An 18,877-nucleotide genomic window follows, 5' to 3' on the forward strand; every position below is an offset into this window, starting at 1 on the left:
TTGCTATAGTACTGGAAAAACTAGCAGTTGCAGCTTGTAGCTCTGGATTTTTAAATTTTTATTACTCTTTTGGGATTCCTGGGTGGCTCAGTCTGTGAAGCGGCTGCCTTTAGCTCGGGTCACGATCCCAAGGTCTTGGGATTGAGTCCTGCATTGATATTGCTACACAGGGAGTCTGCTTCTCCCTCTGCCTGCTGCTCCCCCTGCTTGTGCTTGCTCTCTGTGTCTCTCTCCCTTTCTCTCTGACAAATAAATAAAATATATTTTTAAAAGAATTCTTACTACTCTTTTCTATAACCGTAATTGTCACTAGCATTGACAGTACTGTTTGACACCCCTCTTTTTGAAGCGCTGATTTGAATTCAGGTGGTGTAATTCCAGAACCCATGCTCTCAATTGCAAGGTCCTGTGAAACGTCTACATGGAAAGCTGGGAGCATTTAGGTGATAGCATGTGTTTGTGAAAAGTGTGCCTTTGTGGGTCTGTTTGTGCTAATTCTTTCTTTAATAGTAGAACTGGCAATTAGAGTATTTAAAAGAATAGCTCTCAGGTGTTACTTACTAAGTGATTTGTAATTGGTAATATGTGCTGTGCTGTTTAGCCAAGGGGGCTTATACAATGCAGTGCTTTTCCACACCCCGCTTTTGTGGGGCGGGGCTTCTGGGGGTGGATCCCCTGCTTGGGCAGGCTGAGTCGCCTGTTAGCACTGAATGCCTTTGTCTACACTGAGTATCTGTTGACCATTTCATTTATGTCCTTGTTCCTCGTTACCCATGAATTCATGATCACTGAGCTAGGAATTAATGATAGAACAGAAGATTAATTTTAAGTTGGTAAAGATTTTTATATTCATTGTGGTGGTACATATGGTTCTGTCCTAACTCGGAATCCTCCTCGGAAGGTGGGTCCTCATCTATGAAATGGGGTGAGCCTCTTTCCCAGCTCAGCGCTCCGCGGCGCCCTCTACAGGCCGGGCACGGAGGCTTTCTCTTTTCCTTCCGACTGCGTTCAGAAGAGCTGCAGGGTTTTCTCACGGATTCTCAGTAGTCCCGAGTTAGAACATGGGGCAGAAGGCTGTTTCGTGTCAAAGGAGACAAGCACAGTGTCCACTGAAACTTTTGTGTGCGTGCACACCCACCCCTTCCACTGAGCGGGGATCCCCACACTTCCCCATTCAGTTCAATTGTCAGAATTGTCAGAATCAGCTTGTAGGGTTTACCTCATGTCTGTTCAGTGAAGAAAAGAAATCCATGGGGAGCCTTAGCTTTCCTAGTAGAAAGTGTCCAGGCCTGAGGAGAATCCTCAGGTGTGCTTTCCTTCACACCACAAGGTGTTAGTATCTTGTCGAAGGGCTCCTGCGTGGCTCAGCCCCTCCCGCTGCCTGTTGGCCCAGCCGCTGCATAGTGAGGCCTTAGGGAGTAAGAGCCCAGCCAAGTCTCCTCGCCCTGTGTCCTTTGTTCAGGTGTGGAAGAAAGAAAGTCCCCATGTGGTGACCAGAGTCAGAAAATAATTTAGAAAGTTGCTCTCATTCTGTTTCTCTTTACAGTTTAGGATTTTGAAGGAAGCTTCATTTTCTGGGGAGTGAGCAGGGCCCAGAAGACATCTTTGAGGAATTTCCCACATTCCTCTCAGCTCACTCCTGCTCTTTTATCTGCAGCATCATGGGGACTGTTGTAGCGTGCTGCAGCAAGAGGAGCAGCTTTATGTCACTCACACCAGCAGCAGACCATCTCCACCATCTTCACAGGCGTACAGAGAGAAACCTAAGGGACTGTGTGACCAAGCTCCTTACTTTACAGATGAATTTGAGGTCAGGGAAGGGGACAGGGAAGGGGACTTGCTCCAAGCCATAGCTAGTTAGTATCTGGAGCAGAACTGGGGGCTCCTGGCTCCCAGGCCTGGGCTTTGCCTTCACTGATAGGCTGCTAGCCTGCCTGTCCGACTTCACAAAACTGGCCCCTGCTTCTGAGGGTGTGATCCAGCTCCTCTGAATGAGGTGCAGCCCTGCCCCAGGCCCATCTGCTCAGACTGGTCTCAGCGCTCTTGGCCGCTTAGATTCCAGCAGCCGGTCGGCAGCGTTCTCTGCAGCCTCTGCTGCCTCCTGCTGATGAGGCGAGGTATGTTTTTTTAGGCAAGAAAAGTATACTGAGCCTGGTAAGTGCAGGAAACACAGAAAATGAGTAAAGGCTCCTTTTAACTCTGTTTTTCAGATTTTGCAAGAGGAGCTCTATCCTTGGGCATGAAGCTTGATTCACTGCTTTTCTCTTTTTTTGCATCATCTTAGTTATTCTGCATAAATGGTTATGAGATTGCCCATCATTACTGTTTATTCTGGATTCTGGGGTGCTTTATTGCTTTAAACTTCATTGGCTGAGAACAGAAATGCTGTTTTTCAAAATAACCATTCTTTTTAGTCTATAGCTGGAGACTTTAAAAAAAATTGTATTCGGAATTAAATTAAGGCATCAGAATTTCATTGTTGGGATGTACCACAGAATTTATCAGGATAGCCCACTCGTAGGTGGGAGAAAAGAGACTCAGAGAAGTTTAGTAAGTGACTTAGCAAAGTTAGAGTTATTTTGTTGATGTCAATACAAATGTTTTGACTTAGTTCAGTTCTCCCATTAATGCTGAGCATCCTGTGAGCTAGACCTTGTTTTTTTGTAGATTTTCCATAGAGTAACTCTTACCATATTTCTACTTAGTAGCTACATTCCTCCCATTTTTAAATGTGAAAGTGGAGGCTCAGACAGTGAGTGCGTGATGTGGCCGCAGTCTGGGAGTGGTGTGAGTCCCAGGATTGTGTTTTAACACCACACTGTGCTATGTCTGTCAGTTATTTCCTTTAAGATTTGCATTATCTTAATTAACATACTTAATCTGTCTCAGCAGTCCATTCTTTGTGTTCATCGTTAGACATTATAAGCTGTGCTTCTTAGGGAAAGGTAACCCAGTGGCATGCAATTGCAAATATTTTAAAAATCTGGAACCTTAACTTCTTGCTGAGAACACTGTGTTCATCTCAAGTGCCTGCTTTTCATTGGGAACTCATGAACACACCTGGATGCTGGATCACATTAACTCTTACTTGTGTAGCCTCCCACACAGTAAGACAACCAGACTACCACAAAAGAGCTCAGGTTGGAAAGACAGGAGTGACTCAGGCATGAAATGGTAGTGAGAAGATGCTGACATTTTTACTTTGAGTTAATATTTGATCACTGAAATGCAGTTTCAGTTGGAATAATTTTAAACTATTTAAAGATTCTCAAAAATCTTGTTCCTTTGCCTCCATAGGTTAGAAATCATTACTGTTCCTGTCCATTGATTTCTTGCACTTCTCGGAATCTCTCTTGTTATTCAAATATAAAAATTCCCCATATTATTTCATTTTGAACAAAGAAGATATATGAATGTCAGTGAATAACATATAGGCATCTGGATTATAACCTAATTCTTTATAGAAATGTATAATGAATCTTTCTTCCTCGTCCTTTGATGTTTTAAACATAATTTAATAGTTCTAATCACAGGGACGCCTGGGTGGCTCAGTTGGTTAAGCCACTACCTTCGGCTCAGGTCGTGATCCCAGGGTCCTGGGATCGAGTCCCACATCGGGCTCCTTGCTCAGCAGGGAGCCTGCCTCTCTCGCTGCCTCTGCCTGCCTCTCTGCCTGCTTGTGTGTACTCTCTCTCTGAAAAATAAATAAATAAAATCTTGAAAAAAAAATTCTAATCACAGTACCATTGCAAACATTAAATAGTAATTTTCAGGCAAAAAAACAAAAACAAAAAACCAAGTGCCTTATCTTCTGTCATTATGGTTTTATCTTTTGGTGTTTACTAGGAACTTATTTGTTATGCCCATGCTCATCTTGGTTTCTTTTCAGCCAGTCCCTTTCCTCCTCCTGGCATAAGACAGTAAGCTCTCTGAGGACAGAGGGGCTCTAAGTCCCGGGAGACAAGGAGCTTCGTTTGTTGCTGTGTGTCAGACACCCGGAATTAGGTGCCTGACCTATTACAGGAGCTTGACTGGTGCTTGGTCAATCTTCCCTTCCCAGGGAAGGTTACTTTATTACTTTAGATGAGTGTAGAGATTGTCATCCTGGTTATGAGATGGGTTTTTCCTTTTCTCATTTTCCTTGTGGAACCTCTGCCCCCTCATTTCCCAATGCTATTGTCTGTTAAGGTTGCTTAGCCATTTACAGCAGACAGAAGCATAGGGCTGTTGGGGAGAACTTTCGAGAGTTGGAAACACATTATGTGTCTGCTGCTTGTGTTTTTCCCACTTCCTTATCTGTTGTGGACAAGACCTCTAAACAATTTAAAGTGTATGATGATATTTATTTATTTACTTATTTTTTTTTAAAGATTTTATTCATTTATTTGACAGAGAGAGATCACAAGTAGGCAGAGAGGCCAGCAGAGTGAAGCGGGGGGAAGCAGGCTCATAGCTGAGCAGAAAGCCCGATGCGGGGCTCCATCCCAGGACCCTGAGATCATACCTGAGCCAAAGGCAGAGGCTTTAACCCACTGAGCCACCCAAGCGCCCCTGTGATGATATTTATTAAATGCCAATATTTAATATATAAATATTATATATAGAATTTATAATGTACAGGAACATGATGGGAATATTTTAAAAAAAATATATATATATATATTTAAAGATTTTATTTATTTGACAGAGAGAGAGATTACAAGTAGGCGGAGAGGCAGGCAGAGAGAGAGAGGAGGAAGCAGGCTCCCTGCTGAGCAGAGAGCCCGATGCGGGGCTCGATCCCAGGACCCTGGGATCATGACCTGAGCTGAAGGCAGAGGCTTAACCCAGCAAGCCACCCAGGCACCCCTAAAAAATATATTTTTGTTGATGGGAAGAATTGAAAGAATTCCTCTCTAATGGAAAGAATTCCAGAAATACTGTGACCTTGTATTTAGGTTACTGCACTCTGTAAGTTTTGTGGGTTTAGTTTTCGTGGATATTCTGGTCCAGCAGTTTCTTTGGGTTTGGTGCTCTTGTGTGGTCTGGATTCCACAGCTGTTTAATCCTCCTTTCTTGTGCTATTAAAAATTCATACACATCATTAAACATCACAGAGATGCAGATCACATATCACACCCACCAGGGTGACTAAAATAAAAAGACAGATAACGAAGTGTGGGCCACGATGCGGAGGGTGGAACCTTCCTACGTTGCTCGTGGGAACGTGATGAGGTGCGGCCGCTGTAGAAAACCAGAGTTACCCTGTGACCCAACGGCTATACTCCAGGTATGCGCCCCCACAAAAAATAAAAATGTGTGTGTGCACAAAAACTCGTACGTCAATGTGCAGAGCAGTACTCTTTATAGGAACCAAAAAGGGGAAACGATCCCAATACCCATGAGTTGAATGGCTCGACAAGATGTGGCATGTCCAGTGGAGTATTACTAGGCAGTTACAGGAGCAGAAGGAGGTACACACTACGCAAGGGCAGACCTTTATAACGTTACACCAGTTACAAAAGACCATTTTGTAGATTCCGTTTATATGAAATGTTCACAACCAGCAGATGTGTGCAGATAGAAAGTAGACTCATGGTTGCCTAGGTCTGGGAGCTGAGAGGTGAGGAAGAGTGACTGCCTGTCGGTAAAATGTTTTAATTTACATAGTGGTGATGGTGCACATCTAAAAACCATTGAATTGTACACCAGAAAGGGTGAATCATATGTAATTTACATTTCAAGAAAGTTGTTACAAACAAACTCTGTGTGCAGGTGTGCTTGCTCCCATGAACGTAAAGAATCACCAGAACGATGCACATTGGTAGCTCATGGGAAGGTAGGGGCGGGGGCAGATTTTTACTAAGCAGCCTTTGTGTCCGTTTTATTTGGTGCCATGTGATTATGTTACCGATTTTACAGATGTTGAACAACAAAGGTATTAATAACTCCTGTCCTCTCTTGATTTACTCCGACCAGGTCCTTCAGGGGTTAGATTATCTGCACAGTAAGTGCAAGATCATTCATACTGACATAAAGCCGGAGAACATCTTGATGTGTGTGGATGACGCGTATGTGAGAAGAATGGCAGCTGAGGCCACCGAGTGGCAGAAAGCAGGTGCTCCTCCTCCTTCAGGGTCTGCAGGTGAGGGCACCAAGCTGGCTTGTTCCAGTTTGTTTGGGGGCATCGAGAGCTGGTGGAGCTGCACACTGAAGGCAGTTGAGTCAAATGTGTACCTCGTAGGAACTTTTCGAAGAGTCTGATTGCTAGAAATCACGAGACCTTTTTTTGAAAAGGAAGATGCCCCAATTAAATTCTGCTTTAATATTTGAGTTGCTTAACTTTATCCTCCCTTGAAAGAGTGTTTGAAATCTTACCAGCTGCTTCAGCTACGTTGGAACATTGTCTTGTGCTGCGCACTCGTCTGTGGAGGAGTGCGCAGTAATAGCTTGCTTGTAGCAACCTGTAGTCCTCAGAACCGTTCTCCGGTTTGTTAGAATGCTTCCTAGCCTCTGGTTAGTCATCGATCCGAGTCTAACTGGTGAGTTAGGAATCGGTTACAGAAGACTCAAGGGTGGGAGAAGGCCAGCTGCCTTGAGTATTTGCATCTAGAGTTTTCCGTCTGGTTTTGATGGAGGGTAATGGCTGTGGGGACGCAGGGAGCACTCTCGCCATCTCTTCACATGATCTGCCCCCTGGTGTGTTGTCAGGCGAGTGTGTTGCTGAGGGGCTATGGTGAGTGCCTGACCTGGCTCTCAGGAGAGGCACTGCCTCCTCGTCTTGTTTCCCACTAGGGGGTTGTTTCTTTAAGATGCCCGCAAAGACCGGTCGTGGCATTTCTAGAATATTTTATTTATTTCTGCTGCATAGACTTGCCAACTAGTTTTCAAACACAGATGTATATCTCCTAAACTGTTTATTTTATTGTCTATAAAACAAATTTAGTTAGATGACTATGTGACATTTGTGAACTCTTCTCTGTTTTCTTAAGTTACCGGTCAGAGCTTAGGATTGACCTGTTTTGAAATGAGTGGGTATTTAATTTTTGATAAATAAGAGACGTGCCTTCATAGGAAGAGCGGCTGCTGTGCCTTTGCAGAGCCCGTCATTTGAGTTGGGTCAGCTTTCTTTAGATCTCGATGACTAAGAAGCTCTGATGTTTAGCTCTTTTGATGTTGGATAGCCATTAAAAGGCAATAATTGCTTTCATTTTACAATTTAGGTTACCTGCGTAAAGATACAGATCTGTTTTCCTCTAAACATTCATTTTGTCTCATTTTGTTTTAGTGAGTACGGCTCCGCAGCAAAAGCCCGTAAGTACTTACCTGTACACTTGTATTCACCGTCGCGTCAGAAGCAGCTGTTCCTTACCGAGCTTTTCAAGTTATGACAGTAGTCTCTGCTTTTTTGCAACAGTTTTTCACTTAAGGTGGTTTGGGGGGAATGGATTGTACCTTGTTTTGTTTTGTTCTCAATTATAGATGTTTAATATATAGTAATACAAAAGACAGGCGTGTTTGTAAATGCTGTGTATCCTTGAATATATGAGACTTGCTATTTCGGTAAGTTGAAGTGATTGTGATTTTTAGAGTTGGTGTAGTTCGAGCTTTTCCACGTTTGATCTTCATTTTCCCTGTGCACTTTCTGGGATGCTGTTGGCTGAGCCTGGTGAAATGTGATGTGATCGAGATAGAGCTTGAAGTGTGATTATTATAAAACCCTTAACATTAGTTCCAATTTGCCTCTGAGATACCTACTTCTCTGAAGCTTGTACTCCCGGTTTGTTTTCCAGCCAGTAGTTAAATATGGAAGAGTATTGTCTGTGTGTGGTATGAAACAAGCTACTTGGAATGAAATCTTACCCCAGTGTCCCTCCACCTGCTCAGCTCCAGTAGAGGATAGAATACGTAGATCTTGAGTTGGCGAGTCACCTACAAATTTTGAAAGAGCTTTATGAACCAGAAGCATTTGAAAGGAGATGTCGAGAAATTGAGCTTTGGAACGAAAGTCCCAGGACCAGAGGAAGTCGTGATACTTAACGCTACCGGCTTGCTGAGGTGCCGGGTCTTTGCCTCCAGGCCTGTGGTGGTCTGAGCAGCTCGCTTTGAGGATTGGTTCTGTGGCAAGACTGGAGGCTGTCGTTGCTAGCACTTGCTCAGTCATGTGGCCTCTGGCAGGCAGAGCCTGTGGCTTTGTCTTTTTCTCCTTGACTTGGTGTGCTGATGGCTGACTGTTTCTGCGGTCCTGGCTGTTGGTAGCAGCTCAGCATGTGAGACCCAAACACCAGCAGTGCTGTGGACAGAGCAGGGCACCCGTGTCGGCAGGCAGAGAGTCAGGGACGACAGGAAGGAGAGGACATACTGTTAGTTTGTGTGGTGGCAGCGGGATATAGAACCTGCCGGAGGTGCTTTTTGTTCAAAGGCCAGAGTGTCTCAGCATTTTCTATTCTTAAAGTTGAACTGAAACAGACTTCTGGGAAGGGAGCCTTGTGTCCCTCTGAGGGCAGGGCCTGCTAGTAGACCCGTTACTTGATGTTAGACTTGTTTTTTCTGGTTTCACTGTAACCCCAAGCACGACATGGCTGTCATGTCTGGGCATTTGGTGTTCACGAATAAGCCCCGAGGAAACAGGACTTGTCCGTGTTTGCCGTGCTGCTGGCGCTGGGCCTTTCGTGTAGTGCTTCCCCAAGAGGCAGACTGACCTGTGGCATTTTCTTGACATGTTGTAGATAGGAAAAATATCTAAAAACAAAAAGAAAAAACTGAAGAAGAAGCAGAAAAGGCAGGCTGAGTTACTGGAAAAGCGCCTGCAGGAAATAGAAGAATTGGAGCGAGAAGCCGAAAGGAAAATAATAGAAGAAAACATCACATCGGCGGCACCTTCCAATGAACGGGACGACGGGTACGGCCCAGAGGGCAAACTCAAAGCTGCCGGCTTAGAGGACGCGGCTGAGGGCGAGCCCGCCAATGACAACGGTCAGTCTGCATGGGGCCTGCAGCTCCCTCTCTGGGCTCCCGCCGGGTCGCCATACAGGCTCACTTGTGCTGCTGCTTCACACTCGAGGGTGATTCTTACCAGCTCGCAGTTGGGGAATATGGGAAACCAAACCACCTGCACTTCATTTGTAAAATGAATGCCAGAAATATGTTAGTATTTCAAAATAGTTTTTTAAAAATGGAGAAAGTCTGACACCATGTCTTGATTGTGCTAATGATTGTTCTTTATTTTGTAATTAACCTTTAACCTAACAGTAATGTACCCACAGACATTTTCAGAAGGTTGGAGAAGAGAGGGTAGAAGTGGAAAGGCACCTCTATTTATAAATAGTCATTTTCCCCCAAATCTGACTTTTTCCTAATAAGAGTTAGCCAATCATTTACTAAATGAAAAATAAGATTTAGAAAACCTAAGATCTTACCCTGCGAGCCAAGAGGCCTTTTGCTCTATAGTACATAAATCAAGCGCATCCAGGGGCGCGGGGCTGGCTTGGTCGCTGGAGCATGTAACTTGATCCTCAGGGTCATGAGTTCGAACCCCATGCTGGGTGTAGAGCTTGCTTTGGGGCAGGGGGGCGGGTAGGGGTGGAGGGACCTAAATTAAGTACATTCAAAATTGTCTCTTGTTGGAGGAAGTATGTGCTTAGTGCCATCGTGTTAAGGAGATTGACACATTCTGATTCTGAACCCATCAACTTTTTAAGGTGAGGCTGAGGACCAGGAAGAGAAAGAAGACACCGAGAAAGAAAACACTGAGAAAGATGAAGATGATGTTGAACAGGAACTGACCAACACAGACCCTGCGTGGATAGAATCCCCCAAAACCAACGGCCATATTGAGAATGGCCCATTCTTACTGGAACAGCAGCTGGATGATGAAGATGATGAAGAAGAAGATTGCCCAAATCCTGAGGAATATAACCTCGATGAGCCAAATGCAGAAAGCGATTACACATATAGCAGCTCCTATGAACAATTCAATGGTGAATTGCCAAATGGACGGCATAAAATTCCCGAGTCACAGTTCCCAGAGTTTTCCACATCGTTGTTCTCTGGGCCCTTAGAACCTGTGGCTTGTGGCTCTGCACTTTCCGAGGGATCCCCAGTTACCGAGCCTGAGGAAAGCAGTCCATCCCACGACAGAAGCCGGACGGTTTCAGCCTCCAGCACTGGAGATTTGCCAAAAAGTAAGTGTCCTTCCCCACTAGGTGTCTGCTTACAGTGGCCTGGGTATCATATCCTTGACACAAGCTGTGAAAGGGATCGGCTGGAGATGGTCACATCATGTATGTGTGCATTAACCGTTCTCGTTGTATTTCTGTTGGGCTCCCGAATCAGTAGTGTAATTTCAGATGTACTCGGTGCCACGTAGGTTTTCTCTCGCTCTCTGAGTATCGGTCCCGTTTCGGAGCTTCTGTTACTCCTTCTGTAACTAGTGACATCTACGGTTGTGAAAACCTTCCCGGTCCAGTGGCTTACACGTACTGTAGCTTTTATAGAGTGTGTGGTTCCTAATTTGTGCTTCCATCTGATAGGTTATATTTAGTTTCTGGGTTTTGTTTCATTTCGTTTGTATTCAGGGAAAAAAATACACCTGCTCTTTGTCTGTATTGAGGAAAAATTCTCTTATTTTATTTTGATGGTCGTTCCTGATTGTAGAACTCTGCTATTGAAATGTTAAAGCCATTTTCGAGGAAGTGGCATGGATTTTAAATGTGATGATGACCTCTGTCAAACCCAAATTTTGAGAGTGAGTGCCACATGACTTGTCTCTGCCCGTGTCATGCTAGGGGCCCCAGTAAGCAAACGCGGGGCATCATGGATGGTTTCCGTTCCAGCCCGCAGAGGACTGGCTCAGAAACCTCCTCTGCTCCCTCTGCTGACGAGAGGGTTGACCACATGGCGTGTCAGTGACCCAGCCCTGCAAGAGCCCACAGAATCCCGCAGCTCCTCAGGCCAGCAGGTGGGAGACCTGCACAGCCGTCTGTGTTCCTCATTGGCTCTAGCTAATTGTCCTAAGGATGTGGGTTATTTTTTTTTCTTACTTGGATGGAATACCCTGTTCCTTTTTACTTTTACCCTGATTAAGAACTCTTTGAAGGTGCTTCTAAAATGCTCTCACATGGAAAGTGGGTTCATCGAGGGAAAGCCTCACTTCTGTGTGTCTCCTTCGTTCTCACACACTACTTCTGACACCTTTGGTCACCTAATGGGTGTGTAGGCCATTTTCCCTACACCAGAAACTTTTCTGACACCAGCTGGGTGTCCTACGATTTAGCTTAATTCTGACACCATCTAGGGACAACATCAGATCCCACAAGTGAAGGGCTCAGTCCCAGGGGCACCTGGGTGGCTCATTTGGAATAGTGTCTGCCTTTGGCTCAGGGCATGATCCCAGGGTCCTGAGATGCAGCCCTCCACTGGGGGCTTCTCCCTCTCTCTCTGCCTGCTGTTCCTCCTGCCTGTGTGGGTGCGTGCACTCTCTCTCTGTGTCTCTCTGACAAATAAATAAAATCTTTAAAAAAAAAAAAAAGGACCTCAGTCCCACAAGACACCCCCACCCCCTTCATACACCAGTGACAAGCCCATGTTGTCACCCGTGCTTCTGACCTATGGGCCATGACTCGGAGATGCCCATGTCCCCCGGTTCAGGTTCAGTTAACATGTTACAGCAGCTCACAGAACTCAGGAAAACGGTTTGCTTGCTGGGCCACTGGTCTGTTACGAAATGCTGTAACTCAGGAGCAGCCCGATGGAGGAGATGGAGAAGGTGAGGCTGTTCACACTCTCTCCAGGCGAGCCTCCCGCCCTGCCACCTCTCACACATCCCTTCCTGTCAAGCATGTGCTTGTGGATTCTTCGTTATTCTGATAAACACTTGGGATTATGTCTGTAATCATTTACAGCTTCTAGTTGTTTGATGCTTGAACTGTCCCAAATCTGGGCCACACGAGCCTCTCCCAGTTGTCTCTTCTGTCCTGTTGACACAACCCCGTCATTCTTCACACGCTTCCTTGCTTTCTGGAACCACGTTCCCAGTCCAAACTCTCCCTGCCCCAGGCTGGAGTCAGTGTGTCTCCAAGTGGTTCTTGTGACTTAATCTTTTTTTAAGTTTTTATCATGTACAGAATATATAGGAACAGTAGCATGTAAAATTCATAAACATGTCTCTATGGACGTGGATATGTAAACATTCTTTATTAAAGGAGTAAACGGTGAAAGAGTTCCACGATCACAAGTATAATAGCTTCTCCCCCAGCTTATTTTCAGAATCTAATGAAGAGTGTCTGTGGGCAAATGGCATGTTTGCTTATGTTTCTGTGCCTTTGCTGATGCTTTTTCTACTGCTCAGAGTGTTTCCTCCTCGGGATCCGTGGTTCGTCTTTTTGGCCAACTTCACTCTTTTGCCAGCCGGCAGCTCCGCACAGGCCCTGCCCGGTTTCCCCAGCCAGCCTGTTGCCTTTCCCCTCTTCACCTACTGCTCATGCTCCTCTCAGCCGAACCCTCGTTTTTTCCATTATCTTTCTCCTCGATAGGATGTGACATCTTTGAGAGCCATGTGCGTTACCTTTGTATCTTCGGCATCTAAGCGCTTTACGGAGTAACAAGCAGACCCCTGATGGCTGTTTCTTCTCTTCTTTGCTCGGTCCCACCTTTCTCATTCAGCACCAGAATTTTCCGTCTGGCACACGCTCCGTCCCCAGCAGCCTTTCTGTTGTGCCAGTGTCCTGTCAGGGAGAAATACGAGGCTGGTTTTTCATGTTGATCTGAATCTCTTACCACTATTGTAAAATTCTAGGTACACATTGTAAAATTTCTAGGTACACATTTTACATATTGTAAAATTCTAGGTACACATCAGGCACAGGATTTCTCTATCCAGTTCTTGATCCAGAGGCCCTCAGTGTTGGTTCGACAACCATGGGTAGCCTCCTGCGTGCGAGGGGCAGGGTCCAGGGTGGCCAGGTGTCCCCCTACCACTGCGTGAGCATGAAGCCACAGAGAAGGCTGCATTCAGAGTTGGTGGGTCCTTGTCGTTAGAGCAGAGCTTACACACGTCAGGGCGTAGTAGAAGAGAAAGGCCAGAAGGAAAGGGTGGAGAGAGAACTTACATGCCAGGTGGAAAGGTGTGGACTTTTCCCTGGAGTGCCTGGCCACTGAAGGTTGAGGCAGCAGGACCCGGGCACCCAGGTGCCCTCGCTGTGGCTCTTGCTGCCCGGCCTGTCCTGTGTAGGGCATTCCAGAGAGAGCTTTTCAAAGCACATCCTGTCATCTTCCCTCCCGCTCTCTCCCCAGGACCTCCAGTGTTGTTCCACTCAGAGGCACACCCCGAGGCATCACTCTGTAAAGCTCAGGAGCTCCCTGCAGCCCATTCTCCTGCACCTCGCTCTCTGGCACTGCCCCCCCTGCCCCGCCCTCCCACAGTGGCTCATTCTTCATGGCTCTCGAGCATGCAGGCTTGTTTCTGCTTCTTGGCACTTCGCACTTGCTGTGGCCCTCTGCCCAGAGCCTCTCACCCTTTGCGTCTCCCTTTGTTCAGGCCTCTCTTCACACATCACCATCTCTGGAAAGACGTCCCCTGCACACCCTCATCGTCCCATCTCCTTTCTTTGTTTCTTTGTTTTCTTCTTTCTTTTCTGACATGGCATGTGACTCCACCATTTCATTTACTTCGTTGCCTACTGACATGTGAGTTTCCTCATTTGGGATGTGGTGGGAGCCTTACACGTTTTGTTCATGCTGTTCTGAGTGCCAGGATAGTACGCAGAAGGAACTCCGGGCATTCAGTTCTCCCAGTGCTGCTCCTTCCTGGGCCTGGCACTGGAACTGCTTATCGACAGGGTATCCACGCCTCTACTGTAAGGACGTTTTATTTTATTTTATTTTTTTTTAATTTATTTGACAGAGATTACAAGTAGGCAGAGAGGCAGGCAGAGAGAGAGAGGAGGAAGCAGGCTCCCTGCTGAGCAGAAAGCCCGATGTGGGGCTCGATCCCAGGACCCTGGGATCATGACCTGAGCCGAAGGCAGAGGCTTTAACCCACTGAGCCACCCAGGCGCCCCAAGGACGTTTTAAAGTACAATAAAGAGCATGAGCCCAGCCCAGCACGTTGCAGATGAGCGGGGACGGCTGCGTTGGTCACTCAGGAACCACGCTGCCATCTTACTCATTTCTAAGATGGCTTCACGTGGAATGAACAGCGTCCCTCAGATACCAGGTCATCGGAGAGGATTTGAGAGCTCCAGTCCTTCCTGAAATGACCTCTCCCACCTCTCTCTTCCCACTTTTCATCCCCTCCTGGCAGAGGCAGAGAACACGGAAGGGCTGTGGGAGGCCACTGCAGTGATGACATAGTCAGAGGCGCCGGCTGGTTCCCAGGCTAAGCGAAGTTGGTATGAGGACACAGCAGGCACGAGCGTCCCTGTGTTTAAATGGGCTTTGTTGAGGGTTGCAGTCAAGTACCCTGGCCTGGGGAATCATCACACTGAGAGAAGGAAGTCAGAAATCCAAGCTGATTCTCCTTTAAAAGCCTGCTTTGTGTTCTTCACCAGTTAAAGTTCTGAAATGAATTCCCTCTTACTTGGAAGGCATTGTGAGCAGGCTCCCTGCTGACCTACCTGAACCAGGAGGATAACCACCTGTCACCAAAGAGACTTTGTCTGTGATCATAAATGAGAGGGGTTAAATGCAAAGAAACTGTATTGAACATGTGCGATGCTGTGTTTTTTACAGTGCATTTCCTCTAACTTACTTGAATGATGTAGGTCCGGGGAGACATCTTTATAAATGCCTGGGAACGGGTGGTGGTCATACACCCCTCCTTCCCCACGAGGACCCTAGGGCTCCAACTTACTCTGGGCTCGTGGGAACTGGAGCTTCACCCCCTTCTTCTTTAGACCGTCGATCGGAATTGTTTCGCTTCTCCTCTGCTCTCTGCTAGTGGGGCTTTGGTTCTGGCCGGTGGAAGCCTCTGCCTGGGATTTGGGGGAAGGGTGGTTTGGCTTCCTATGCTGATTGATTGGTTTGGGTGGGGGTAGCAAGGCCCCTTCCTCCTCTTTCTGGAGCACTGAGCCTCAAAGAATTTGAGTCACGTGCCAGAGTCTTATAACTTGTTGGTGTTGAAACTTCGATTTGAATCCTGTTCTGCAGACTTCGCGAGATCAGTGCCCTAACCCCTGGCGCCCAGTTCTGCAGACTTTGGCTTCCATGCTCTTGCCTGCTGGCTCTCCTTGACTGAGTGACATGCGGGATTCGTCTGACCATTTCTAGTGCGGCCCCCTCTCCGTTGGGTCAGCGTGTTGATGTTTCTCCTGGAGCTTTGTTCTCTGCCTGCCCCCCAGTCACCATAAACATTTTGCTCCTCATGTGGGTCTCTGCTGCTTTCCTTCTCTTCCTTTATGAATTCCTGTTTGTTCTGCCAGCTCAGACTGCCTTTGGTGAAGCCCACAGCGCACCCGCATCCTTAGAAGAAAGTGGTTATAGGGCAGATGGCAAAAAGGGAACACGTGAGCCTGTCTTGTCCACGTTGACCCATAGGCCTGAGGAGTGGGTCTTGAGGGTTAAGATGTTGTGGAGCTCTGTGGGTGCCCCAGCTCCTGGCTGCCTTGCTTACTTGCTGTGCTGCTAACAGGTGAGCGTGGTGGCCTCGTGTGGGAATGCCCAGGAGTCAGAGCACCCTTGAGCCCAGGGTTCCGTGGCACAGGTGTCCCCGAAGGAGGCTGTGTGTGCTTTAGCAGTGCCCAGCTTTGAGCGAACGTAGGGGTATTTAATGTTCAGCGTTGAGCGGACTTTTCGGTTTAGTCTGTAAATACCATTTCAGAATGACTTCTACAGGAAATAAGAGCCATGGTCATAACTCATCCCTTCTAGAAATCCAAGCTTTTGGTCAGTGGGAGGTTTGAAGATGCTTACTCACTTCAGGGTTTTCTGTCTGGGCCCCTCCAAGTGGCTTTCCTTTGTCAGTTGTCCCTGGTTAACTGTGCTTGAGATAGGCATGGTCTGGACTTGTCTGAGAAGCTTTTCTGGCCCAGGAGGGCTAGGAAGCCTGGTGACCCTGTGTCTGCCATCGAGCTTCTCTCCGGTTCACCCTGGGTTTAAATCTGGGCTAAACCCAAGCTGATTAGTCGTGGCCTTTCATCTGTATTTGTGAATCAGCCATCACCTAAACTTTGAGGTCTTGTGTGCTCAGCCCAAGCGGAAGGAGAGGCAGGTGAGGTGGTTACCAGGTGGACATGTGTCACTTACAGGGGGATCGGACCTCAGGACGTGTCTTGTCTTCACTACCTTCAGGTTTCATGTGATGACATGCGGTGGACTTGATGTGGTCCGCTGTGGGCTCTGCTGCAGTGAGGAGAGGCTAGAAAGACGTGAAAGGGAGCCGAGTAGGGTCAACCTAGAGGTGCAGGAAGCCAGGATATAAGGAGAAAGGACAAGGCCAGAGCAGGGAGGTGTCTGGGCAGCACAGTGTGCTCTCTTTTATGAACTATCTTCCAGGAATGGAGACCAAGAATTTAAAATTCTGTTGAGTTCAACTTACAGAGTTCCAGGCCTAAGTGATCATCCCATCAGTTGTCTAGAAAAGGAGACTGTGGCCGGCAAGCACCGTGTGCATACATGCAGACCCCGTGTCCCAACACTAACTGTCCTGCTGTTTGCTCATGCCAGCAAAAACCCGGGCGGCCGACTTGTTGGTGAATCCCCTGGATCCGCGGAACGCAGAGAAAATTAGAGTTAAAATTGCCGACCTGGGAAATGCTTGTTGGGTGGTAAGTAAGAGTTTTCTTTCTAGAACATTTTGCTCGTTATCATATATTAGAAGACACTTTCTGCTCTTAACACCTGTTTTCCTCCCTGGTAATGCAGTGTGTTCCCTTGCAGCATAAACACTTCACAGAAGACATCCAGACGCGTCAGTACAGATCCATAGAGGTTTTAATAGGGGCAGGTTACAGTACGCCTGCTGACATCTGGAGCACAGCATGTATGGTAAGGACGGCCTCGGCCACTCTCTTCTGTGCAAAGGCTCATCCCCTTAATGCTCATGATGGGACAGTCCCACCGCGGCTTATGGCGTGCATTTTCCTGACCGTGGGATGGGTGAGGGCATGCGTGCTGCCTTGAGTTGTTGAGAATTGGAACAGTTGAGTTCTTCTCAGGCGTGTACGGGGGTTGGATATCTCTGATTTAGTCTTAAGATAGACAGTCTCTGGTCAAGGCCCTCTTCAGGCCACCGCCCCGAGAATCACACCCTCTGCTCTGGAGACAAAATCACTTCAAGTAATTCCTCCTGGTTTCTGAAAGCTTGTAGGCCGTCTGCAGGTTTGCCCTTCACTCATGCTGTGGAGGACGAGGAGGCAGTGGTGTCTGAGGGGAAGATTGAGGTCGAAAGGCAGGAACCCTTCTTGGTGACCTCTGGCAGACCTTGTCCTTACCACAAAGGAAAGGATTTCCCTTTATGCCAGTGTGGAGTGTCTCTCTTTTGTAAGGCAAAATCTAGAGAATATTCTGGCTTATTGCTGTAGGCTGTCCACTGACTTCCAGACACAGCAGCTGCACAATCCCCTTTGAGTCTGTCCCCAGGGAGAACATGACGGCGTCTCATCAGGGCCTCAGGACGCCTCTTCTTTCCCCCGTGTGTCTTCATTTCTTGGCTGCATCGTGAGATTGCTTGTATCCACACTGCGCCCCAGGCCCTCAGCGGGGCCTTTTTCACACTTACTGCTGACCTGTGACTTGATGAGCATGAGTGGGTCCTCATCCATAAGCCAGTGTCGGTTCCTCTTTCTTGACCCTGTTTCCCAGCCCGGGCGTGGGGGTGGGGGGGGGGGGCTTGGGTTGCTATTTCATGTTTTTCTTGAACTTCATTTTTTTCCTCTAAATTCTCTGATATATGTAACACAAGAGGCTTTGTGTATGAAACTTGGCACTTGTCTTCTTAATAAAAAGCAATGAGGAGTGAATGTCATTGTTACTCAGAGATTAACAGTTCTTCAGAGTTGGCCGTGCCGGCAGCCCTCCGATGCTACCGTAAAAAGCGTGGTGCTAGCCGATATGACGATATGAAAAAAAGTAGATGTTTGTGTAAAGCTACGAAGATCTCAGGCAGTATGTTGGAACCTGTGCCTTTCTGGAAGGCGGCCGCACTGACCACTGTGCCACCAGCGCAGCTATGCCTTTCTGTTCCCACTTCGCTCTGACAAATCATGCCAGATAATAATTTTTAAAACTAAGTTTTTCAGCGAGTATCAGAACTTAGGTCTTTGCTGTGCTAGGTGTGGAAAAGAATGGTGAAAAGACTTGGTGAGCCTGTGATGGCTGCTTTGAATTTGGAGACTGCTGTGCAGAGAGGGACAGGGAGGGAGGATCGGCACTCCGGAGTGCGGGGGGTGGGGGCGGGGGCTGGAGGCGGCAGGAGCCAAGGTCAGTAGGAAGGAGAGAAATGTTCCATTTCGGGATGTGGTGAGGTCAAGCCTTACATGTCCCCAGCAGCACAGAAGGGACCATACCAGGCTGCCCTGAATTAGATCCTGAGGGCTCTTTCAACTCTGAGATCCTGTGCTTCTAATTTGGGGTGTTAAATTTTGGTGATATAACCAGAAAAATAGGACAGGATTGCAGAGGTAGGAGAATAATGGTGGGGCTGTCAGAATACTTCTATACCCGTTGTCTGTCTTGTCTTCCATGAGTCCGGACTTGTCCCCCTCACACGGTATCCGCATCCTGGCCACTTCTGCTCTTGTAAACAGTGGCACAGAAGTAGCAGCCTGTCTCCTTTCTCCTGCCTCCCCTCCCCCAGAGTAGGTGTAAACTCCCTCAGGGCTTCAAGGGCTATTTGGAGGGTTTTTTAAAGTTTTTAATTCAGTTGGTTGTCACCAGGGTGATTTTTTTTTTCCTTTTTTCT

The 18,877-nt window shown here is 47.2% G+C and overlaps 1 protein-coding gene across 6 annotated transcripts in view; it reads left to right on the forward strand.

The window, feature by feature from the left end:
- SRPK2 (SRSF protein kinase 2) overlaps window positions 1–18,877 on the forward strand; it is a gene marked incomplete at its 5' end in the record, with an annotated part of 240,730 nt that overhangs the window by 206,300 nt on the left and 15,553 nt on the right. For 5 of the 6 annotated variants that reach the window (XM_080817911.1, XM_080817912.1, XM_080817915.1 and 2 more), the window contains 6 exons: window positions 5,959–6,124; window positions 7,268–7,293; window positions 8,709–8,955; window positions 9,681–10,163; window positions 16,642–16,742; window positions 16,855–16,962. In XM_080817911.1, the coding sequence (XP_080674037.1) occupies window positions 5,959–6,124; window positions 7,268–7,293; window positions 8,709–8,955; window positions 9,681–10,163; window positions 16,642–16,742; window positions 16,855–16,962 (1,131 nt within the window). Of the gene's footprint in view, window positions 1–5,958; window positions 6,125–7,267; window positions 7,294–8,708; window positions 8,956–9,680; window positions 10,164–16,634; window positions 16,743–16,854; window positions 16,963–18,877 lie in introns of those variants that run through there. The other variant, XM_080817916.1, reaches the window with a different exon arrangement.

Source organism: Martes martes (assembly GCF_963455335.1).
Source record: "Martes martes genome assembly, chromosome: 11".
In the NCBI taxonomy this organism is placed as follows: domain Eukaryota; kingdom Metazoa; phylum Chordata; class Mammalia; order Carnivora; family Mustelidae; genus Martes; species Martes martes.